Here is a 15,079-nt window from a genome sequence, read left to right on the forward strand (position 1 = left end):
CCAGAATCTACTTTTTTTTTTTTTTTTTAAAAAAAAAAAAGCTTTAATTAAAGCTGTTTTTTTTTTTCTTTCTTTAAGTTAAAAAAGAAAAAAAGAACTGGGGCCTGCAAAGTTTACTTTTTGCTCTAATCAGCTTTGAACAGGGCTGTAACTGTACAATTTAAGATACCTCTGCTAAGATGCTGAACTTTGGTTTCTTTTCAGTTTTTATATCGCATGCTTACCCACGGAGCTCTTCAACAGCCTTCTAGTAAAACCTGCCATAAATACGTTCTTTTAAAAGAGAATTATTTTTTATTTATAAAACTTATAGACACAGAGTTTTCTACAAGCTGTTAGTCAGTGCTCTAACATGACATTTCTCACATGCTGTTAAAGTTCACAGATTCAGATGAAGGAATCATTGCCTTAGTTTATAAGAGACCATTTATTTTCTTTTTGTCTTTTTTTCACCTTATGTTTCCAAAGGCCGCTGGGCTATATTTTGGTACAGTAAAAACACGAAGGACAGGCAGAAGGAAAGAGAACTTTGTAGATACTGTGAGAGCTGCTCCCTTGGGAGCCATTTCTGACCAGCTGTCCTGCAAAATCTAGCTGTGTTTTAGGAAGAACACGGAAAGTCTACGAGACATTTTTGTGCTTGCCTTGGTTTTTGTTCCAACAACTAAGTGTAAATTAAGCATCCACTGTTTTGAATATAAATGACTATTTCTTCTTCATTTAACCAATGAAAAAGCTAATAAATGCAATTCTTTTCGTTTAAGGAATTAATTTTCTTCAGGATAGCTGTCTAGACTAATCATGCTCATTATGATTGTAGTGCAGTGTATAAATCTTATTAGGGACTCTAAAAGCATGTCATGAATTTTTAGCATTGCCTTAAAATCTGTTCTCTGTGCGACTATGAAATCCCTGAAACTAGTAGATTTTAATTATTTATTTATAGGTATTTAAATGGGCTCCTGCTGTTGCTTGTGAGCGCCCAATCACACTGTGTTTATTTGTGCCGGGGTGATGCGCTCGCTTGCTAATATTGTCAAAAGGCTGGAATGCCTCGCAACGACCCCAGCAATAACTCAGAAAAGGGACCACTTCTTCAATGCAAATCCGCTCAAGAAAAGCTTCTGCACACAAAGTAAGATGAACCAGTTACTGCATTGTTTATTAAGTTTCACTTGATTCCTCCTGACAACCATTTAAACAATGAATGTTGGGAAATGTCTCTCAAAGAATCAGCAACAATAGTTGGGATCAGAGCTTTTATATTTAGCTAATACTGTTTTTAGAAAGGAGAAAATATTTCTTCCTGAAGGGATTATAGGAAGTCTTATAAAAGACACCTGCAAACAAAACAAGCGACAAAAGATCTTTATCATAACTGATAACAGTTATCCTTTGTACAAATCTGGGCCTCTTCAGAAATAACGCATCTTTGCTATTGAATTTCAAAAGGCATCAACTAATCAACAAACTTGCTAATCAAGAATAGTAAGTTTTAGAAAACTTGCCAACAAGGAAATGCTTTTGTCTTATGGATAGCAGCTTATTATTAAACAATAGTGAGATCCTGAGTTTTCTTTTCTGACGCCAAACAGAACAGGCAAGCTTTGAAACACGGCATCATTTTAATAGTGTACTAGACATACCACTTTTTACTTTTGGAAAAAACAAACCTCTCGCTTAAAATACAAACTTGAGAGTGCGTGACAGCTTCTGCAACAGCCTAGTGAAAGGAAACGAGCAGCTCAATCGACATGAAGGGGAATGCCTAAAAATCACACAATCATCACCGCCATGTGAGTGCAAAGACGACTAGGATCACGTTTACAGCCACAGCCTCCCTGCCTTCGCCCCACACGGGCTACGTTTTGCCCAGGGTACATGTGTGCTGGTGAAATAACTCTGCTCTCCAGCTCGCCGCCACCAAGGCGGCTCCTCTGCCCGTGTCCCTGGTGAGCTCCCACCGAGGCTCCCTCTGGAGCAGAGACCCTGGCCCCTCAGAAGGCAGGAGAACACCGTTCTCAACACAGTTTGCTTCAGGGTCTGCTCCCAGAAGGAAGCATGGACAGGACCACACCAGTTTTGGTGCTTGCTGCTTACACAAAGTTCTCCAACATTTTCCCAGCAAGTTTTGCATCCTCAGACAACCCCACATGCCTCCAAACCACATGCCAGGGCATGCAAAACACCCACTCAGTTTCTTGCTATAAAACACACCATGCGAGTGGGCTGCAAAACAACCATCACATTGTTGTAAACATACAAAAATAAAGGGGAAAAAAAAAAAAAAAAAGAGCTAATCATTTTATCTCACGACCACAGGGCCTAGAGGATGCTCTGGCCAAGACTGCTGTCCAGTGTGGACATTTGTAGAAGTCTCTTGCAAAGGAGACAAACCTGGGCAAACAGGGGTCTTTCTGCACTGCCTGCCCTGACGGCCAACGGCTGCTGCACAAAAGCAGTGGTTTCATCTTTGTCTTTCCCCTCTTCCCCAAAATGACATACGGCATCACAAAGTTTCAAGCACACACCTCAACTTTACAATCTTTGCTAATCTAGGCAAAAAGATGTTAAAATGGTTTTACTTTTTGCTTTCTGCAGTATTTTATGAAGCAAAAGAATAACGGATCATCAGAAAAATCACCACGATATCACGTATAATCCTTTATCCTTTCGTCATCATTAAAATATCGGGCCTTTGTCCATCTTTTTTGTCTGCAGCAACTTACTTCACTTGCTGCTATTAAGGCTATTATATTCACCCTATTACGACTAATCTTTTCTTTGTAAATAGCCACACCTATTTTAATCCAAACTGGTGTGGTAAGCATTTGATTCTTTGTGGAAGTACACACGTAATTAGGTTAATCTCTGCTATCTTTTCATGTGAGTTGATTGTTTCTTTACTATGGACATATTTCTTATAACAGCAAGAAGCCTGCCAGATTGCTTGGAGGCAAATCAGGAGCAATTTACCAAGCATGTAGCTACTATGAACTGAAATCCTGACATAATAGCAAGTTGTGTATAGCCACTCCTACCTGCCAGTTATTACTCATGTTAGCTTTTTACTGACACATTAAATTTCGACCACACCTTTCTTTCACAAACACGGACTTTCATTAAACTCAACTACATCTGTGACAAATGGCTGATTTCCACCGGAGCACAGAGGAATCCAGGTTCCCAATGCACTGGAGAATTATTTGAATGTAGCAACTGAGTTACCTGCACAAAGTCCAAAAACGTCAATGGAAGCAAGTCATCCAGATGGCCAATATCTTTGGAGAAGCGATTTAAGATTCTTCCTACAGAAACAAGGTTGGAGAAGAAAAAAGAAAAGCTAAATACAATTTCCCAAAAATACCTTAAACACAGATTTTTTTTTAAACTGGTTTAGTAAGAGTTAAAAGGAAACAGCTGGAATCTATAGACAAAAAGATAGCTTTTGCAAATCACCACAAAGGGAGATATTTTGGTGGTTGTTGCCAATGGAGCAGGCTTTGCTATAGAAGAATAAAAACACTTTTTAACAAATACACTTCATCCAGGTATGGAACATACACCTAAAAATTCATTTTAAACTTCTGCCATCAGCTCAAGCTAGTAGTTAATAGAATTTTACAGGTGAAAGGTGCAAGTTTTCCCTGCTCACTGTGTAGAGGTGAAGGTTTACTCTTCAGGTAAAGAGACTCTCACCTCTGAAACTCTCACTAGTGCAAGCATGTCCTAGGTAGATCATGGATGACTATTTCTACATTTCACCGCTCCGTTATATTTGAATTCAAATTGCGGACGTTTCTGAAATCAAACTGAGGTACATTTGTGTTCACGCAGCCTTCTATTTATATTTATTCAAAACCTTGACAATGCTGATCTTTATTAAAACCAGTAACACAATTTTTAATCTGCTACCACTGAAGCATTTACACTTCTCTATTTTCCCAAGTTCTAGTTGAGTGAAAAAAATCAGTTAGAGCAAGAGTTCTTTAATAATTAAAGTCAGAAGTCTGCCACCCATAAGTGGATTACTATCTTTCTCTATTAATTGATACCTCTACTCTGCATGAAAGAAACTCGAAGCTAAGGATGAGAATCTGGCCTTTTACAAGGTGTGTATGCCCATACATGCATTCACATTGCTTTTTTTATCTCAGTATATCTTGATTCAATTATTACTTTTAACTGGTACAAACACATTCGACTGCACTGGCAACAAAAGACTTTTTTTCCCCCCTAAGTGCTCATTAAACTGAAAGAAGATAACTTTAAAGTTTCCACAGATTGTGCTGGAGACTAAATTCAGAGATAAGAGCAGTAACTACAGTAACTTTTGTAGCAATCATCATTCCATTTTTCTGCTCATGGTTGTCTTGGACTCAGGAGTCTCACTGCACAATACTGCAGGACATGTCACTCTCTCTCCAATCGTAGGATACGCCCTCAAACTCTAAAAGAGCGTGTTCCACAGCAGTCTTGTGCCAAAAGTAGTTACTTTAGCAGGTAACAGTAGGATCCATCCGATTTCTAGGTGTGGAAGACAAAGAGGAAGTGTATGCAGCAACACAAGATCTGGCAAAAAATTAATCTGTTTCCATGGCAAGCATCAGTTGGGGATTTACCTTTCATTTATTTCATGCTGGAATAGATACATCCGAAAGAATCCCAGGAAATTTTTTAGGGTTTCCTGGGATTCCCCTTGCATGGAGATTGGCCTTGAAAGAGTCTTCTAGCATACAGAGTACATGTACTCAGAGTTAAACTCGACTACTCACACTTCTAACATCTCTTAAGTTTATATTCCAAGGTATTTTCAAATGAACTTGTCTTCCTTGGGAAAGCAAACAAACAATCATTCCAGAAGGTTAAATACTTACTTTTAACAGCGCTTCCCTTACCAGCCTTACTAGCAGGGGCAGATTAGGGAAGAAACACGGCATAAAGGACCGGGCTGAGGATATTAACATTCTCTTCCCATCTTTGCCACTTGTCTCCACCGTGACCTCGTTTTATGCTGCGGAGCGAAGGGCACGGAGAGGGGAGGTGGCGGTGCCGCGCTCCTTTGTGAGGCGCTGTGAGAACCACCGCGGACAAGCTTTACACGAGGGCAGGGGATTATTCCTGTGGCAGGGAACCCGCCGCTTAGTTCGGCCTTTAAAACCCTCCTCTGCCTTTTAACCCACGGCGGGTTTCACGGGCAGCAGGCAGAGGGCCGCAGCTCTCCTCAGGAGCCGCGCGGCCTTCCCAGCCTCCGCCGTTCCACAAGGGGAAGAGCGCATCCAAACCTGCCCCTGGGAGGGCATGACGCTTCCTCCCCTTTTGCCTGCTAAGGACAAGGCCTCGAGGGCTGGAGGAGAGAACCCGCTGCAAACTGCCCCCTCTCACAAGGCATTTAAGTGCCGCACGGCTCCAGCCCCAGCAGTATCGGGGAGCTCAGTGCACACTCCCCCCGCCCCGAGGTTCCCACTGAAGGATCACCAGTTAAAGCCGCTCAAGGAGGAATTTTGCAGGGTTTTTTTTTATTATTAATATGTAACTCATCTGGAGGCGGTGACTATCTCCATTTCCTGAAAAAGTTTCAGTGTTGCAGCAAGCAGAGTTTTAGGCAGCAAGCACGATACAGATCTGCGCCGGCTTTCACAGTGCTCCTCAGCCAGCAGAGATACAAGTGAGAACTGCTTAAGGCTGCAGTCACCCCGGCTGCCAGGAGCAGCTGCGGCATCAGCACCATCTCCTCTGGCTCGAGTTTTGAGGAATACAGGCGCAAATGCAAACAGCCTCGGTATTCCTTTGGTCTTACTCTCTTCTTCCATATATCCCCACCAAGCAATTACTTCCACGGGTAACCGAGCCGCTGATGCAGTACCCAAACTCTACGTTTGGCAATTGCCTTAAGAAAGTGTTAAGCGTAACAGCGCTTCTACAGACAGCGTGCGCTGAGAGCGCTGCGAGCCGCCACCAGGAGGGTGGAAATTAATCTGACACTATCAATAAAACAGGGAAGCATCTTTTAATCTGCCTAATCCTCATTCAAACATAAATACACTAATTCTGACAAGGACTAAAACATGAGTGAGTGAAAGAAATGGTAAATGGAGACGGCGAAACTTGAAAACAGCGTCATCTTTTGCAGGCCTCCTGATAGAAACAAAGCGATGTGAACATGGGGGAGACCTACCACTTACTGCCCAAATACTGCAGTCAATCTCTGTTGGCTGAAATTCATTGTCTGGGAATTTTCAAGTTACTGAAAAGGCTGACTTGATTACAGCCTACCACAGCCTTGATTATAGTTTGCATAACTACTTCGGGAAAACAACACCTGAAATAATTAAGTTTAGGAAAATATCTTGCTTCTTGATAAGAGATTCGTATCTCATAAAGCTGCTCAGTTATTCTAGTGACCTTTATTGCATTTCCACTCCTAAAAGCAAGCAACAAAGCCACAAGCTTTGGTCCTACTTTTGTTGATGCTGATATTCAGTGGATATTATTCCACTGAATGTAGAAGACAAGACCCAAACCTGGAGATTTATTTCAGATACAATTCATACAAACACAACCAAAATGGCACTTTATCCAGCATATTCAGTGCATGAAAAAATAAGCTGTGACCACCCATCAGAGCAAGCAAGTTCCATCCCCCTATATCAATCAGGGAGAGCATAACACCTCCACACTAGAGCGCTCTACTTTGGAGCAGTCAGAAAATGCCCCATAGCCATTAAGATATTGCAAGTGTAGCGATTGCTACATTTTCAAGGCTGTCTAGAGTAAATGAGGTTTATTTCGCAAGGTATGAAGAAACAGAATTGTTTCCACTTACTGGAAGCACAATAAATCAGTGGCTTGGTTATGCATTATTAACCATGCCAAAGAAAAAAATCCAGGCGTGAAAGTTAAAGTAGTCACTTGGAGTCGGGATTCAAAACGTTTGCCCTTACGACTGCAGCTTCTATCAGAATTTGAGGGTGACTCTTTGGCAATGGGCTCTTTGGGGCCCGTTCTTCAGACTAAAAGAAACTGCTGCATCTAGTATTCAAGCAGGGCAGGCCCCACGCTAACCTAATCTGTGAAAAAAATATACATATAATACTGTCTTTCTGTCCAACGCTGATAGACTATCTACATTGTTTTCATGCAGTGCTTAATATTTCCAAACCCACAAATTCTGTAAATGAGTAGGAGCATTTCTGCTGAAGTATATGTCAGGAGATGAAAATTCTTAGATCCGCGCAGCGTTTTTCAATTCATAAAATTTTCAAGCTCCCTTGCTGCTTGCATCATTTACTTACCCTAAAGAGCTTCAACTGGGGCTTTGAAAGCAAGAAGAAAATACTAAACCTAAAACCTTTGAGTGAAATGTCATGAAGATGCTACCAAAGAGGCTTTTGAGAAATCAGGAACGCAGGACGCTCATGTTCCTCCCAGGTCTGCATCTGCTGCTGCCTCAGGCCTCCCCGGCTTTCATGCACTGCGAAAGATGCACTGGGGAACGTGCTCGCTGCAACAGCCTCATGTTTGTTTTTACATCAAATAACTTAATCAGAACACACACTGTTGTTAGATTTCTTCCGAGGTAATTAAATAACTATTCAATGCCAATTAATCACAGTTAAATAAGGGTCTGTCACCAAAGTGCTATGTACACATTTGAGACTATTTAATGGTCAAATACTTGGCAGTATCAAAGTTAAACAATGATTCATTAAACCTCCTTCACTACACAATAGCTAGGCTAAACTTGAAATGAGAGAAGCAAAACTCTTTTGTTCTGCATGAAAAAGACATCAAACCTTAGTATGTGATAGTCTTTTCTTACTAACTCTGTAAACTGCTTTAATTGCATGAATCAGAATGTGCTCAGGTGCTCTGCGCCCACTCCGCTTCTGCAGGTGCCTACCGATACTTGGGAACAGATGTTCAAACCTATCATCCAAATAATGGAAATACTTGACAGCTTGCCACACCTACTTAAAATGTTTATACATACCTCACGATGAAAGAAGTATAACCCAAACTGAACCAACATTTACGATGTGAGCACCAGAAAAAAATTCTTTTTTAAATGAGAAAATAGAATCGTTCACAGAAACAGCCAAATGCCACCAACAGCATTTGATACTGGGCAACCTAAATTCCAAATATCAAGAGCTCTGCAGAGTAGCGAGCATTATTTTAAAATATATTCAGTGTTTCTAATTTACTTTGTTAGCCAGTGTATTCCCTGACGTACTTCTTTTGTGCAACAGAATGAAGTGGATGGGTTGATTTTAAGGTTTTGCAAAGAGTTTACAAGAGCTGCATAAAGCCTTATACCTACTTGCTTCATCAGACATTGCAGAAATACTTTCTGGCTACTTTGCTGGTCCACTGACTCAGTTCTTTAGAAAGAAAGGGGGAAAGTTGTAGGGAAAGCCTCTCTCGGGATAGGAAGTTTTTGTCCCTGGGACGTGGGCTCCATGGGATACACACTCTTAAAACTCTTTTTCCTCAGAGATCAACTTAAAACTCCTCCCAGGGAATTTTAAAAGTATCACACTAATTTGATATACATTTAATAAATATTGCTTTAGTTGGTAATTCAAACAACTTTATGGCAACAGGCCTGAATGCCAATTTTCACGCGCAAGTATACTGCATGTACCAGGGAGGTAAAAATAAATAAAAAAATAGAAATCACAGTTTCCCTTATCTATTCCACAACAGGAGAGGAAGGAGCATCCTCCTATTTCTCAGTCCTGATGAAGAAGTAATAAATTTAACAATCCCCCACTCCTCTCTCCACGCTCAGAGAAACCTGCCTGAAAGCAACTTGTGCTGTTAGGAATGGATTAAAAAAAAAAAAAAAAGTTTAATCAGATCTGCGTAACTAAATGCAAGTAATCGGAACAGGGGTTGCACATTTGCTCGAATTTGCTTGCCCGTCATGCCACAGAAACACCCTGCTGATCCAAGCCAGCTTTGACTTAGAGGGACGGGTGTCAGGGAGCTGACAGCACCTCACACCCACCTGCCTTACTTGGGGTAAGGCAAAATCCCCCCAAGGATCATACGCTGCTGACGACACTTTCCAGAGCAGCACTGGAAAAAAGGGACGCAGGGTGCAGATGGCAGCACAGTGTCCTTCCTGGATCACCATTGCTTTCACCATGGAAAGATGCACTGCAACCTACCACACATCAGGTTTTGACAGCACAGGCTGTACGGAAAGGCTGCACCTTTCCCCCAGGAGAGAGATAATGTGCTTTAACAGTCCAGACTGCAAATCATAAAACCAAAGACATTTTAAATGTACATATGGTAGTCAAATAATGTTTATAACTACACGTGTGGTAATAAAATAATACACAAAGATAGGAATAAAAAAATGACTGCATAGGACCAGATATGTTTAAATGTATATCAATTTAACTACATTAAATATGTTTTCCATTCTGTCAGTAGCATAAACCCAAAGCTCCTCACATATCTTGCTGTTAAAGCTATGGCATTCAAAGACTGATAGGTCTTCACTCGCGCTCACTTTTCATACACACGCACAGTATTTTTTTTCCCTTTTTTTGGTGTAACTATAAGCAGGCTTTCATTTTATCAAAGCACTGACAAAGTGGATTGTCCGTATCAAATGCTGGCAGGAAGCAGACATTACATCAACCTTGTAAAATACAACTATGAAATCAACAAAATAATTAAAGATGGATTACTGACTTTGAAAGGAATTGTAAGTTTGTGAAATATTTCTTCAGAAAGAAATCTGGAAATGCATCTCCTGCATAGCTGTCAATTACTGATCTGCTCTGGCTTTTCTTCCATATTTCTACAAAGAAATGTCAATAGGTCTGCTATCTTTTTTTAAATATATGTTTAGCACCACATGTCCACATAAACTGCCATATACAGCATTACTGTCTTCCCTACAGGCGTCTTATAAATATAAATAAGAAATTCTACCCCATTTTTTCTTTAGCAGCCTAGAACTGACAGGAATATTATCACTTTCTTAGACATTTGCAAATGGCCCAGTGGTGCTGGGCCAAAATATGCTGAGATCATAACATCCATTTATCTCAGCTGCCAGCATGTAATAAATTCAGGTGGGATGCTTTCTCCCCAAATTAATTTACTACTTGAAAAGGACTTCTTACATGAAGCTGTCAAAAAGGAAAACAGAGTTAGGAAACTGTAAGCAAATGGGTACACTGTTAGTGCTTGATCTTATTTTTAAGTGTAGGATTTAAAGATAGATAGTAGCAATGATGAGAAGACAAAAACAGGCTCTGTAACCTTAATCTGTATTCATTTACCATCCTACTAAAACATATATACACCATCCAGATATACACAGAGAGAGCATATATGCACACACACACACATGTACGCATATACGAACCATGTGCTTTTAGTGATCATGGAGAGGTCCAAGTTACCTGGTGCAGACATACTGATGCTGACTGAGCAGGTATCTCTGGAGCTTCCCAGGTTACTGGAATTGCCCTGTTTTAATCAACTTTCCCACTAGAATTGCACCCCCCGCCCCCAGAAAACCAACATTGGGTCAGTGCCCCATGCATGTCCCACTTACCCTTTTTCTAATTTTTCTAAAAAATGTTACAAGCACTTTTTTTCCTTTGAGAGTGTCTGGAAAAGCATCAGCCACCACCAGCCAGTCTGTTTTCCTATATACCTATTGAGCCAACATTCAGTGAAAATAGTGCATACAAATTCCCCACTAAAAACATAGCACACAATGGCAAACATCCTTCTTACTACTTATCTTACTAGGAAATCACTGTACTGGGCAGCGTTAAAATACTGTCTTTCTACATTGAAATCACCTTTCGTATTTTACCTAATATCATTACCAATTAACCAGGTGCTCTGGAATTCTCCATACAGAATTTTAGCTTCGTAGCTGTATCATCCTCAGCAATTAAATGACATCTTTCACCAAAATAAGTTACTTCTGATAAAATGCATTCATTAGCAACTTCCAAATTATGGATCACTGTAATACTGCCTCCTAGGCCAATAACTAATATTCACAGTTTTTTTTTTTTTTTTTTTTTTTTAAGTTTATTGTGAAGAAGGTATCATTCACAACATCTAACTTCTGGCTAAATACCAAAGTTTCATACCCTAATCTAAGTATGAAACTACATCTTTGCTTTGTACTTGGAAAGATAATGGCATCTATGCATCTAACATAGTACACACATTGACTTTTCTTCCCCTGCCAAGAGTAATATTAACCTTTGGCTTTGTAATTTAGTAAAGAAAATTACTAAAAAACAAACGAACAAAAATCCAGCAATTCCGTGACTTTAATTGCGGGTATTCTTTTTGCTTTGTTATTAATTCATTTTTGTACTCTGGAGCTATTTTAACTTATCATGAGTTAAATTAGGATTAGTGAAGCCTATTGAAAAAGTCTAGTATATTTCAAAAGAAAAGACACTAAAAATTACTCAATTATTTCTCATAGTCTGCAGTAAATGAACTTTAAGGTTAATAGTCCAACTGAACCAACAAAACTAGCAAATTATTTATAACAGCAAACTGCAGGAGATGACAGTCGCTTCATTCTGCTCTTGAAGGAAAAAAAATCAGAATAGCAATCACTTATAACTGATCAACTGGCCATTTAAAATAAGTCCTGTTCTATGCTACCTACAGAGTTTTACTGTAGATTTATGTCATCATCTTTTTCTACTTTAGACACCAAATTTACTAGCAAGATAATGAAATTAACTTTTTGCTAAACTAGTGATCCACAAAGACATTCCTGTCAGAAAGAGCATTTGTACACTCCAATTCTCTTTTCTTCTATAAATCCAATTTGGATTGAATGTCCTGCCTTTTTTTTTTTTCTTTCCCCCTATCCTTACTAAATTAATTAAAATGAACACAACTAGACACGATAGACTGAAAAATCTGAAGATTATTCTATTTCTCTAATTCTTACATGAGAGAAGAAAAATAGCTTGTAGAGCTACTTTCAGATTTTAGGGATATACATCTATTACAAGGATTAAAATGCAAAGAAAGAAGAACAAAAAGAAGGAAGAACATGTCATCTTTTTGGTAAGGATTTTCCATCAACAAAAAGCAGTTTGGATGTGCTATTTATCCAAGACTGGATTCAGAATAAGCTTTGAATCCTATTTTATATTTCACAAAAATATCAGGAGAATATCTCACAAAGCTCTTGCAAATCTGCTCATTTCTGTTGATTTTCTGTTTCCTTTCTTTCTTTCTTTCTTTCCTTTTTTTAAGGCACTGGAGTTAAAAGATCTAAATGTTCATTCCAGCTTAAGATGACAACAACCAAGCAGAACACCACTGACGACAAAGTTTTTGTTCCTGAAATCTTGCTTAGAAATTACTCTCTGGGTGATGGTTATCATCAGGAAAACAACTTCCCATACTTCACCAATCATATATAATCAAATCCCCCCCTTCCTTGAGAAGAATGATTATAAAATACTCCATCCATTTTCTGTCTTTCTTGAGGAGAAATCTAGACAGCCTGAACCCTCTGAAAAGTCAGGTAAGACTTTTGGCTTCTCATTCATTTTGAGGATAAAGTCTGTGTTCAAACAGCAGAGATATTTCATGTCTTCATAGGATTCCTCTAAAGTCTCATCTTCTATTTGCCATGTTACACTTTGGTTTCATTTCTTTTTCTTCTTCTGGAAAGTATGTATTGCTTGGCAAGGATAACTTTTCTCTAAATTTTATTCATTAAATACTCATTTAATGATTTTGAGAAACTTTTCTTCTTTGGCAACTCATACTATGGAAAAGTCACTGCAACAACATAAAATTTTGACTATCCAGAATTCACAACAGGTTAGACCAGGTAATTTTCAGTGGCTTTCTTCCCTTGTTTCATGTGAAATCTCATTATTATTGAGTTCAAGAGAAGTTCTGCTAGAACTACCAGAAAATTAGAATTGTGTTTATTTCAGTTTGCTGTGCAAACAATCAAAGCATTTGCTTTGAAAATCTGCCGTGTGTTAAATAACTTTTTTTTTTTTTTAAAGCAATATTTTGTTTCAGCTTAGGACGTTTTAAACCACATCCTAGAGCAAAACCACAGAAAATTCAGAAACAACCCAACTGACAACTTCGGTTCCATTCCCAAAAACCACAAAGGAAGCAGATACCGGGAAACCTGTCATCCTTTCTGTAGGGTATATCCTATAGCCCGGGAGCCAGGACCCTTGCAGGAGGGCTGAGGGCTGCAGTCGGTTGCATTTCCCCCCGCCACACAGCAGGCCCGGAGCCGCAGCCCCAGCACCGGGGCACACGCAGCACTTGCTCTGCCAGAGGCAGGTCTGGGTAGGCCGCCCATGGCTTCTCCTGCTGGAGCTGCTCTCCCTTTGCAGGAATCCCGGAATGGTCGAGTTTGGAAGGGGCCTCTAGAGATCACCTAGTCCAACCCCCCTGCTCCAGCAGAGCACGTGGTACAGAGTGGTATCCAGGTGGGTTTGGAAGATCTCCAGAGAAGGAGACTCCACAACCTCCCTGGGCAGCCTGTTCCAGGGCTCTGTCACCCTCACAGGAAAGAAGTTCTTCCTCACATTGAGGTGGAACTTCCTGTGTTTCAACTTGTACCCATTACCCCTTGTCCTGTCACTGGTCACCACAGAGAAGAGTTTGGCCCCATCCTCCCTACATTCTCCCCTCAGGTACTTGAACATATTCATCAGATCCCCTCTCAGTCTTCTCCAGACTGAACAGGCCCAGCTTGGTTAGCCTTTCTTCATACGACAGATGCTCCAGTCCCTTAATCATCTTTGTTGCTCTACTGAAATGGCCAAGGAGTGTTGGCCTGAAGGCTACAGCAACCAGACAGCTGGATTCAAATCTCCCCCTCGCCTCTCTCCATTTTTCCCCTCTCTTCCTCGCACTTTGTGTTTTTGATTTTTGGTTTTTATTTTTCTTTGCTTAATTTGGAGCATGGCCTGGATGCTTTCCTGCAGAACGGGCTGTAGGGCATAAGGAGCGATGACTTCCCCTCCTCCTCAGATCTGTGATTGGCACTGAATTCCACTTACAAATCTCACTCGAGAAACCACCAAAAACTCCATCGTGTCAAAAGAGCTGATGGCATCCACATCCTGAGCATTTTCCTGAAGGAAGAAGTGCTATCCAAAGGAACCTAGATAGTCTGACAATGCATTTCTTTGGGCCATCAGCACTTGGAAAGAAAAATCACTACAGTGTAAACTTATTTGCAGCCCAAACTATAATTAACAACAAACACTGAAAGGGAAATGTAGGGTATAATATACATTCAAATGAGAAAAAGGGCAAAATATGACCTTTCCCTACTGTATATGAGATTCATTATGTTAAAATAAGGCAAGAATTTGAATAAATTATACACTAACCAGTGTGCACGGTTAATATGGCACTGTATATGCCTGTGCTCTACCCCCTCTACTGGGCAACTGCTAGAGAGCTTCACCTCAAAAACAAAAATCATACTAAGAACAAGCAGCTGCACTAGTGTGTCCATAAACAGCCAGTAACTTGTATGTGAACATACTAGTATAACCCAATTGCATCCTTCTAGATATCTGGACAGCTGACTGCTAGAAGCTTTTACCTACATACATTAAATACTTTAAATATGCATATAAATTGCTTAAAATTAAGAAAATAATCTCATATAGCCCTGCATTTTTTCATGTCTTTTGTATAATAATAGACAAATCCAGAATGGTAAATCATGTTAACAGAAACATTACTTCACATTTCCATACGAAAATTTCACACACATCAAGGAGAAAAAAATAATTATATAGTGACTTCACTGAGCAGTCATTCAAGCAAAAGTGAGCACAATTTACCATCTATTTTGTCTTTATTCAATTGGAGGAAAGAGCTCAATGGGAAGCCCTGATTTACAGCTGTCCAGCTGTATGAACTCCTAAATAAATAGGCAAAAACAGAAAAGTGCCGTCCATACCAGTGGACTCCTGAGAGCACTATCAGTGGCTATCTGCACGACAGAGACCCCAAGAACAGGATTAATGCATCTCAAGTGGGACTCAAAGCTTCACGAGGA

At 39.9% G+C, this 15,079-nt stretch overlaps 1 protein-coding gene across 1 annotated transcript in view; it reads right to left on the reverse strand.

Annotated features, from left to right (window-relative positions):
- The window catches only part of ABCC4 (ATP binding cassette subfamily C member 4 (PEL blood group)), a 133,988-nt gene that overhangs the window by 58,221 nt on the left and 60,688 nt on the right, over window positions 1-15,079 (reverse strand). Inside the window, exon 20 of the mRNA XM_088523307.1 lies at window positions 3,229-3,308. Within this exon, the coding sequence (XP_088379433.1) occupies window positions 3,229-3,308 (80 nt within the window). The remainder of the gene's footprint in view (window positions 1-3,228; window positions 3,309-15,079) is intronic.

The sequence above is a fragment of the Tinamus guttatus genome, unplaced genomic scaffold (genome assembly GCF_059628265.1).
Source record: "Tinamus guttatus ecotype Peru unplaced genomic scaffold, ASM5962826v1 Tinamus_guttatus_pri_ptg000180l, whole genome shotgun sequence".
NCBI lineage: Eukaryota > Metazoa > Chordata > Aves > Tinamiformes > Tinamidae > Tinamus > Tinamus guttatus.